This window comes from Vicugna pacos, chromosome 6, assembly GCF_048564905.1.
Source record: "Vicugna pacos chromosome 6, VicPac4, whole genome shotgun sequence".
NCBI classification, from domain to species: domain Eukaryota; kingdom Metazoa; phylum Chordata; class Mammalia; order Artiodactyla; family Camelidae; genus Vicugna; species Vicugna pacos.
Window position 1 is genome coordinate 95,965,222 of NC_132992.1, and position 10,217 is coordinate 95,975,438.

The following is a 10,217-nucleotide window of genomic DNA, read 5'->3' on the forward strand; positions in this document are numbered from 1 at the left end:
AGTCCCAACTCCATTTTAAGGGAGGAACCAGAAGGCACAGATTCAAGTCCTTAGAGGAGCGTTTGAAGAGCCCGTCCTTCTGTGGGCAACCTTACAACCAGACCCCTTTCTCCTTTGTGTATAAAAGCAAGGGGCTGTCTTGAGGGTGTTGACCAAATCCACAGGAGCCTCTGCAGACCTCTAGGGTTTTATAGCCGTGAGTCGGACGCTGTGGCACAGGGAGACTCCCACTGCCTTGGAGTCTGCATGGCCTCTGACCCTTTGTTCAGGTCGAAGCATCACAGTCAACATGTCTCAGTCAGCTGCCTCCCCTCCTAAGATGCCCTTTTGCTCCCTGGTCCTCACAGAGCTGTGTTATATTGTCTCAACCTCAGCACATCTACGCTTCTCCCCTCCGTCAGCAATGAAGTCCCTCGTGGCTGCGTCACACGGAGTGACCACCACCTGACTCCTGATCACCTACGCAAAGCCCCTCTAAGCAGCCTTTTCACAGTGGCTCTCAGGCAGGAGGACTTACGCGTCCACCTTGTAAGCTGGGAACTTCATGTCTGAGCCCAACAGGGAGAAGCAAGGCCTCCTGTTCTTTCCTGGTAAGGACTCAGACAATGAAAACCCATGGACTCCTTTTCACAGGAGCCCTCTCACCTCCCCTTTCATTCTATAAAAGAGTCATGTCTCTGTTTTCACTGGGGACTTGCATGTGGCTCACCAGGATGGCAGACCCCAAACTGTAATTCTGTGTTGTTCCCAAATAAACCCAGTTTTGCCTTTGAAGTAAGTGGCCGTTAATTTATGTTAAAAACCTTTACTTCCCATAACACTTTTTATTTTATTTATTTTATTTACTTTTTATATTTTGCAATTTTCTGAGCAGGTCACTGGGATGCACATGTGGTCCTACCTTCACAGACATTCCTAGCAGCAACCCTGTGTGGGAGACAGCAGTGGGCCGCGTCTAGGCTGCAGGAGGTGAGGGGAGGTGCAGACTAGCTGTGAGCCCCTGGGGGAGGGGGTGTCGATGCTGGTGAAGCCCTGGCTGTTTCCGACACAAAGTATCTGTGATACAAATGGCATGTTTGGATATATTAACATGAATGGAAAAATTACATTCAAAATTATTCTAGATATAAGACAAGCATGTTAAATATCAGTTAATATTGAGATTAATTATTAATGCAAAGTAAAAACCTAAAATAGCTGATATAGGTTGGATTTTAGTGAATACTATAACAACCAGATTCAGCCTTGCCCTGTCTTGTTTGGGGACTCAGGTGAAGCAGAGACACGGCCCCTCCCCAGTGCTGGCTCTCTGCTCCACTGTCCCCTTCGCTTGCAGGTCTGTGCTCAGGACCCTCCGACCCTCAACCAGCACACAGGGGTGATTAGGCTGTAAGGTGCCTGTGAGTGAACTGAAGACTCAGGTTTGGTGTTTGTTCATCTTTTCATTCATTGATGATGATTCACATAGAGAAATTTACCTTCTGCATGTCTACATTTTTATGATGATGAGGAGATACAAAGCTTTCTCTGAGAATTTTTCCACATTATTGACATTTGAGGCTAGTTTCTTATTTTGGAAGTTTCTATGTGCATTGTGGAGTTTTGAGCAGCATCGATGGTCTCTGCCCTCTGGGTAACTAGGTACCTGTAGCACATGCCACATGTGACAGCCCAACCTGTCTCCAGACATTTCCAAGTGTCGTCTGGGGGTCAAATGACTCCAGCACGACACAAATATCACTTTCCGACTACACAACAGTCCTCATGCTATTCTAGGGAAAGGAACTGCAGGAAACAGGACTCAGGACACTCTCGAGGATGAAATGCCTGGAAATACATTGGAAAGTGGAGGGCAGACTCGAGGATGCACAGAAGGATCATTTGTGTCATTTAATATCTGTAAATTTGACAAGGAAAAAGAGTAGTTAGTGGATAAATTTCAAATAAAGTTCCCGTGAAAAAACATTTCTTCTGTGTCTGGTCCTACAACAAATGAGGAAAAGAGGACAGACAATTCTGACTCCATGAAAAAAGCTCAAGTTCAGAAACAAGATGTTTGCCTGGAATCATTATGGGTGGGCTCCCAGGGAAGGTGATGGTCCAGTGGAGCATCCACAGTCTCTGGGAGGAAACCCCCCATGGCTTCTCCTGCACCTGCTCTGAAACTGTCCCTCTTGTTTCCTCATGACCCTGGGTGCCCCTGGTGGCCTGAGCCCTCCCTGCAGGGCTGGTTTCATCTGGGCCACCGTGGCCTCCCCTCACTCACTCTCCCTCCTGTGAGATTGACACATGGCTGTGCCCTCGGAGACCCCAGAGCTGTGCTGCAGGGAAAACTCATCTCCACTACATCTGTGGAGATGGAGGCGCCTTTTAAGACACATAGACCGTACACCCAAAGCAGGTGAGTTACCCAGTCCATTCCCTGGGGTGTGACAGATACCCCAGTAACCACTCTGTGTGATGGGGGGGTCCCAGAGACTGAGCAGGTGTGGGGGAGGGTCTTCAATAGTCTTTGACCAACTCCTGCACCAGCACCCGTGACAGGACACCTGGGGACTAGGAACACAGAGACACAATCACTTCACAGCACCATCCACATAGGTCAGTGTTCCTCAGACCCAGGAGGTGCTCACAGCTGAGACGAGCCACCAAGAGGAGGAATGACCAGAAGGAGTCTGTGTCCCTTTGGATTAAACCTTCTGCTCTCAGAGAATCATGTCAGTGAAGATAAGAACCCTGACTCTGAAGGTGACAACGACCCCTTGACCATTCATCACTCAGGCACCTTGAGATACGATTCTCCACGTGGTCTGAGCCTGCGGGATTCCGTATCCATCTCTGCATGTCCCAGTTTTATCAAGAAACCTGCTGAGTCAGGTTAGGGAGATTCCTTACGTTGGAAATCTGATCACACTCAATATTTGATCTAATTCACCAAATCCACGATCTCCCAGGGAACATCTGACCACCCTGGCCTCCTGTATCAAGAATCCTCTGGAGACAGTGTGCCCAGAATCCCCCTGACCTTGAAGTCTCCTCACAGTCACTTTCCACCGGGTCAGCATCGCCATCTTCTTGGCCATAAATCTCCATTTTACCGTCTGTGTTTGGAATTGAGCCAAGTTTTTAAGGCTGACACAAATACCCAAAGTGAGATATCTATTACATTTAGAAAAATAATGTTTATTTTTTAAACAGTATTATCAAGCTCACAGGCCCCATCAGTATAGTTCATGCCTGAATGGAGCTTGTGTGTTCGAAATACTTTCTCCGTAAGTCAGCTCACAGCACTTTGTGCTCAGGGACACTGGACTGCACTTCAGGACTACACATGGGACATTTGAAACAGGAAAAATTCCTACATATTCCAGAAAGTGTCAAAAACATGGCACTAACTGGACCTCGAAGGAGACTCATTTATGTGATGGGACTTGAAACAAGAGGGCAGAGCATCACCCCGACCGACCTCAGGTGGGAATGTTAGTGTGTTGGGGATTCAAAGTGCTGCCCACGTTGTAAATGTCCAGGAGTTCAGAAAATGCAACATTTTTTGTTTTGGGCTGGAAATAAATTTTGCCCAGATGTGATCTGTAGACCCCAGACTCCATGAGCAATGAGGATCCCTGCACACGCAGTCCTGGGCTGTCTGGAGCTGGCGTCTGTGACGTGCATCCTGCTCACTGCAAACCCTGTGTGCCCTTTGGCAGAAAGATGCAGGGTGTGCAGCCTCCTGCCCCGGGAGCAGAGACAAAGATGAGTAACTGTTTACATGTGTTTTACCAGTGCCTGTGCCTTCTCAGGGGATTCACCAGTTTTGAAAATTGCTGAGTCACCTTTAAAATTATACTAAAGTTTAACATTGTTTGGAGCTTTTTTTCAGTTGTAAAAATACATCCTGATTACAAATATTATTGTCAGAAAGCAACACATACCTCAACAATGAAAATTTAGAATCCAGCAGAGGGTCTGTAGTAGAGTTGATGGGCGGGAAAAGGAAACTAAGGATTCTAACTGCAAATACCTCCCACACCTCTGCACCTGCTCCTGGGGCTCAGTCCTGCCCTTGGTGGGTCGTGAGCACCCCCTGGGGGCTGTGGATGCCCCAGGGAGCAAGGTTTTTGTCTGGGCTCACAGTGACTTCCCCTCACTGTGTCTGTTGCACAGTAATAAACGGCCGTGTCCTCAGGTTTCAGGCTGTTCATTTGCAGATACAGCGTGTTCTTGGCGTTGTCTCTGGAGATGGTGAACCGGCCCTACACGGAGTCTGCATAGTATGTGCTACCACCACCACTATTAATATCTGAGACCCACTCGAGCCCCTTTCCTGGAGCCTGGCGGACCCAGCTCATGGCATAGCTACTGAAGGTGAATCCAGAGGCTGCACAGGAGAGTCTCAGAGACCCCCCAGGCTGCACCAAGCCTCCCCCAGACTCCACCAGCTGCACCTCAGCCTGGACACCTGCAAACGCAAAGACATCCTGGTCAGGAGACTGTCACATGTCCTCTGATTCCCTCACTCACAACCACTCACATCCTCAGTATGTCTCCTTCTCCATGAATTACCTTGTAGAAGAGCAGCCAGGACCACCCAGCTAAGCCCCAGCTCCATGGTGAGTCGTCTGTGCTCAGTCCTGATCAGAGAATGGGAGCAGCTGGGAATCCCGGACTGGGGCTCCTCTCCCAGAGCTGCAGGGCCAGGGCCGGGTGGCTTTATCCTCAGAGGGAGGCCCTATTTGCATGTCATCTCACTATATAGAAAGTTGGGACCATGCTGGCCTCAGAGAGGGCCAGGCCCCTGAGCAGCTGTGAGTGTCTGTGGTTTGCTGGTGTTGGTAGCATTTGGAAACATCATGTTTATTGTGTGAGTTTTCAGGGTAAACACTTAGAACTTGAATTTTTTTTACGTGTGCTCACGGATTCTGTGATGTCGGTGTCAGAGGTCCTCTCACGGTGGTGATGTATGCAGCCCCCAGACGGGTTCCGAATTGTGCTCTGTGCAGGGACACATGTTAGGTGAGAGTTTGTCCAGCATTTTCACCTGTGCTCCTCGTCTTGGATATAAGTGATGCAGAGTCAGCATCAAGCAAGTTTTGGACAAGACCCCCTTCGGTGATGAGTTCATGATGATTTTGACAGTTACTGTGTTGACCAATAATCTGTAAGCAGAGTTCATGAGGATTGTTTTCAACAGTCTCTGCATTTCAATGCATTTCTATCAATAATAACATTCAAGAAAATGTCTTTACTTGTGATTGGGCTGTAATGAATACTTTTTATATACTTTGTAATTTTATTTTTATGCAAGTTTCAAACTACACAATGTGCTATAAATCTCACCTCAGTGTTGCACGTTGAATCTACACATAGTGGGATAGAAAGGTTATGTGTTGTGAGAAATCTGACCAAGCCTCACCCTACCTGAGTTTGACGTCTCCAGCTGGCATGAGAGCTGGGAGAAGGTCCAACTGGATCTCTTGGATGAACTGCAATATTCCAGGTGTTAAACTTCAGAGTGTGAACTGCCAGGTGTGAAGACTGAAGGTCATTCCCACCCCGATTCAGACTCATCATTTCAAACTGCTTCTTGCACCACAACCACTCCCCACTCAGCTGTGCTGTCCTCTGACCACAGACCTGCAGCACCTGAAGGATTCTGGTCTAGACTCATCCATACAGGCGAAGGTCTTAGCTGTTGGAAGTAGGGAAGCATGACCAGGGGGAAGGTGTGTGATGAATCTGGCACTGAGCCCCCAGCCACAGGTAAGTTCTGTCAGGAGCCAAGAAACACTTGGGATGTGGGTTCAGAATCCAAGGCTTCATCCTGACTTTGCAGCACTGTCCTCAGAAGGGCTGGGCTGCACCGAGGTTCACACGCTTCTGAGAATATTAATGTCAGAATCCTGGGTATAGATTCCACTGATGATGGGGAAGACATTGATTTAAATAAATAATCCTATTAGACCTTTCTTTATAGAATTGGGTGATTTTGATAAATAAAATTAGCTGATATTGTTCCAATTCAGAAGGATGATGGAAGTCTACATATCCATCATCACACAAGTAACCAGGGCTCCCGTCTGTGTGCAGGGACACGCACACACACACATGCACACACAGGTGCACATGCGCATATATGCAGACACTCACACTCTTATCGTATCTGCATCCAATCCCTCCTCCGTCAAAGGTATTGTCTTACACACTCAGAAGACATAATCCTGGGACAGGAAACTGCTGGCATCTGAGGAAACATGGAGGTCCCGTATTGTCCAGTAATGAGTGAGCGACTCTGTTTTCTTGGATCCCATGACAAGGGCTGCAATTCAGGGCTTAACAGTGCCTCAGACGCCATCAGCACATGGCCCTGCACTGAGCTCTGGGTTTAGCCCTTGTTTCCACTTTACAGCATGTGTGAAGGCCCCACGAGCACCTGCACACTTGTTTTTAGTGAATGAGAGCTTTAATTTCACCCAGTCAGATACATAGTATTGGAATAGTTGGTTTCATGGTGAGTTGATGCTATAAATTGTAAAATGTGTCACTTTTTTGTAGTCGGGGCTCCAGTTTTTAGTCCCATCAGCAGAATTCTGCTTTGCTCCAATATCCTCTTTATATTACAAAATTATCAGATTCCTTATCCCTATTCTTCAGTTATGGGGACGGGTCTTGATAACACAGTCTCATCTGCATGTAGCTCCTTGTTCAGAACATCTGAACATGCTGGGAACAACATAATTTCTCTCTGGGTTCTGGGTTTAGCCACAGTCTGATCTCTGCTCCATCTCCAGGCTTAAATATAAAAACCTGCATAATCCAGATGTGGTGTGGAGTTTCCTTCCAATGAGTGTCTCTAATACGTGAAGTCATTTTTGTCATCCACATGATTCACTTGTATTTCACCATGAAGTTGAATCTATTAACCCAGCACTGTCTGACTAGGGCAGCTTGGCTTCTGTAACAAAACTGATCCAATCTCACAAACTGGGGAAAATAACAATAATACTGAATACACAGAAACCTCAACTAAATAGAGTTTGGTGACAGCACTGTGGGCTCTCATGTCCTACCAGGAGAGCAGAGTCCAGCTGTTAGAAGCAGAAAGATGCCCTGTTGCCTCCTGGCAAGGACTCAGGCAGTGAGGAGTGGTCACAGCTCAGGCAGTGAGAAGCCCTGGGTGACTTGTTCACTACAGTCCCTCCTCCAACATCCATTCCCACCTGCAGAAAAGTTCTTATGCCCGTGTATGCTAGGACGTGCAGGTGGCTAACTGTCATTCCAGGCCCTGAACGCAAATTGTTGTTGATCCCAGATGAAAACATTTCATTTTTGCTGGAGAAATAACTGGCCATCTCTTTGTTTCAGGTCAACATTTTCATGGCCCTTATGGAATCAGACAAGACCCCGTATGACTGTGGGGCTGCTGAGCAAACAGGTTTGGGACCCACACTGGGCCCATGGCTGCACCCACTGTTTCTCCCCTACCCTGGAGTTTGAGGGTAATTCATTCTCCTGGATCCCAGCTTCCACATCTGTGCAGTAGGAAGCTCTGCAGGCTTTATCTGAGAACTACTTTTAGGTTTATCCTTCTGACATAAGGCCTTATATTTATACAATTAAGTATCTGGCATTCAGTTTGATTTTGAAACCAGAATGTTCCAGCTGGAAGTGGCTGCCCTTCCTCCCACTCCTTGGGAATAGGGGCTGATCTACTGGGCCTGTGCTGAGCAGCCTTCAGCCTGGCTCCTTCACAACCAGACTGATCCCTTAGACCTGACTGGTGTTAGCCCTGCTGGCTATTTGCACTATTTGAGCAGTTTGACCCTTTAGGCTGCTTGGAAATTATTCCTTTATTCTCCAGAAATCACCTTGAGAAATGGGGTCCAAGTTATCTAAGTGCTTTGAGGTCACTTCTGCAGTAGGAACCACAGCTGAGTTTTTGTTTTAAACCCAGGGACCTCCTTTGTGGAAATTTGTAGTGAAATGCACAGACCTGGCAAAAGGCGATTCATGCTTCCATTAAATATACATGTCAATGGTCATTATGGGGGACTTTAGAAAACCTCAGACTTACTTTTCTTAAAGCCAAGTTGGTGAAATATGAAAAATATTCAAAATTTAATGAAAAACCTATTTCTCTCATTATTCTGTGCCTTAGAAACATGTTTAGGAACCTTAAGTTACATGTTCTAAAACGTGATCATAAGATTAATGAGGCAAACAGGGACTAAGGAAAGACAACTGGGCCTATGAAGCCTCGGGCTCCCCTTCCCTGGCCTGTGTGTCTCAGGCTTCCCTCCAGCACCAATGCCTCCCTCCCCTCTTACTCCTGCACCTCCTCTGTACCCTCAGGTCTTCCACAGTCAGTGTCTCCGCAAACTTCCTACTTCCTCTGAAATTCTCCCCATATTCTATTCCTCCAACTTGTCAGGTCTTGTTATCTTAAACTTCATCCTTATGAGGACCCAGAGGACCATCTCCTCATTTCTTTTTTTCTGGACTAAAGCTGAACTGTAGTCAAAGATTTTCCAAACCAACGTTCCTCACAGAGTAATTTAATGTGGCCACTCAGAGTCTTCAGCCCGGCTTCTCTGACTTACATCGTCCTGGTCCTGCAGTTGTTAAAGTCACACCTAGCACTTTTGTAAACCACTTACTGGGAGAATCCTAAAAGGTGTTTAGAATTTGAGCCAGGAGAAGAGTCCACTAACTTGTTATATAAAAATTCTCTAGCAGCAACTAGGCAAATTCATTGGGCAATTCCTGAGACTTTCTCAACACTTTCATTTGGAATAAAAATTCAGGTTTCCCATGAAAATCTGTTGAATCTGTTCATGTTTATTTCAATCAACTGCAAATCATTTTAAAAGAAAATTACAGTTTTGCTTCATATGTTCATTCCACCTGGGCCACTTTTAAAGCTAGTTTACAAACAAGCTGACACAGGACATTTCAATTGTAGGGCAGAGGTGCAGGATGGAATGGGAAACTGTGTCCACCTCTTATTTTCTTAATGTGGCAAACCGTCTCTGTCACAGTGTAGGTGAGACACCTAGAAGAACACATGCTGATTCTTAAACTTCATTTACAGCGAATGAAGGCTGCAGAAAAAACCGAAACCCCTCCTGGTTCTGCTATTATTGCCAAGATCCAGGACTTTGAAAAAGAGACTCTTGTAACTGCATGCACTCGGGCACCGTCCGCCCTCTGAGCAGCCCCCCTGACGTCCTCCTGGTCCCCAGTGGCTCTGAGGGAACACACGGAGTCTCCCCAGTCCCTTCTCTCAACAGAAGTTTCTCCCGGTTGATGATGAGGTTCCTTCCGTCCTAACGGTCAAGGAGCCACACTCTCCCTGTTGAGCGGAATGGCTGAGAGCAGCCCGGGCTCAGGGAACTAGAGCAGTTCCCACGTGGGGACCTGTGAGGAGCCTCGACAGGTCTGCGCCCTGAGCCTCCCCTCGTATTTAGGCCCTTTGAGAGATGCACACAGTTCATTCATTCATTCCTCCACCTTTGTCCATTTCACGGTTAAGACTGTTCAGTGAACTATTATGGGAGAATTAGTGTATCTGCAAAGAGAAGTCATTCTAGAGCTTGATGGAAGACATTAAATGAAATGAACTGAAAGCACTTTCATTCATTCTGTCTCTGATGGTACTAAAGCAAGTTCTGGAGGAATTGATTTTTTCTCCCATTGAATCAGCTGTCACCTTCCATGTTGACAAAGCCTCACGCTGGTGTTTGCAAAATTCACAGTGCACCTTCCTTCAAGGTTCAAATATATTCTCGGAAACATGTTCCCGGGATTAATCAGTATCCTACAAGTGAAGAAATCCTTCAAGCCATAGAGCCCAAAAGAGAAGGTTGCAAGGCTCAAGGCCTCATGATTCCTTGAACTTGTCCCTGTGGTTTCTCGGTTTCCTGAGGAGACAACCTCGGGGCCACGGGTGCAGCCGCGTCAGGCCCTCGGGGCAGGAAACTGCACAGTAAACGCAGCAGCACTGTGTTGTCGCTAACCCTCACACAAGGCTAACAGCCACCCCGTGTTCCTGAATTCCTTACTGCAATTGATTAGTGTACTGTATTCTTTATCATGCCAGTTGCTAGAGCTGGCCAGTCCCCCCCTTTTTTTTTTAACATTTTTTATTGATTTATAATCATTTTACAGTGTTGTGTCAAATTCCAGTGTTCAGCATAATTTTTCAGTCATTCATGGACATG

General features: G+C 46.7%; 1 gene segment (V, D, J or C); it reads right to left on the reverse strand.

The window, feature by feature from the left end:
* Window positions 1-2,258: 2,258 nt before the first annotated feature.
* On the reverse strand, window positions 2,259-4,670 carry LOC102535082 (immunoglobulin heavy variable 3-23-like). The segment is given in 4 exon segments: window positions 2,259-2,349; window positions 3,026-3,101; window positions 4,133-4,459; window positions 4,564-4,670. Coding segments are annotated over 4 exon segments (540 nt in total).
* Window positions 4,671-10,217: the final 5,547 nt, after the last annotated feature.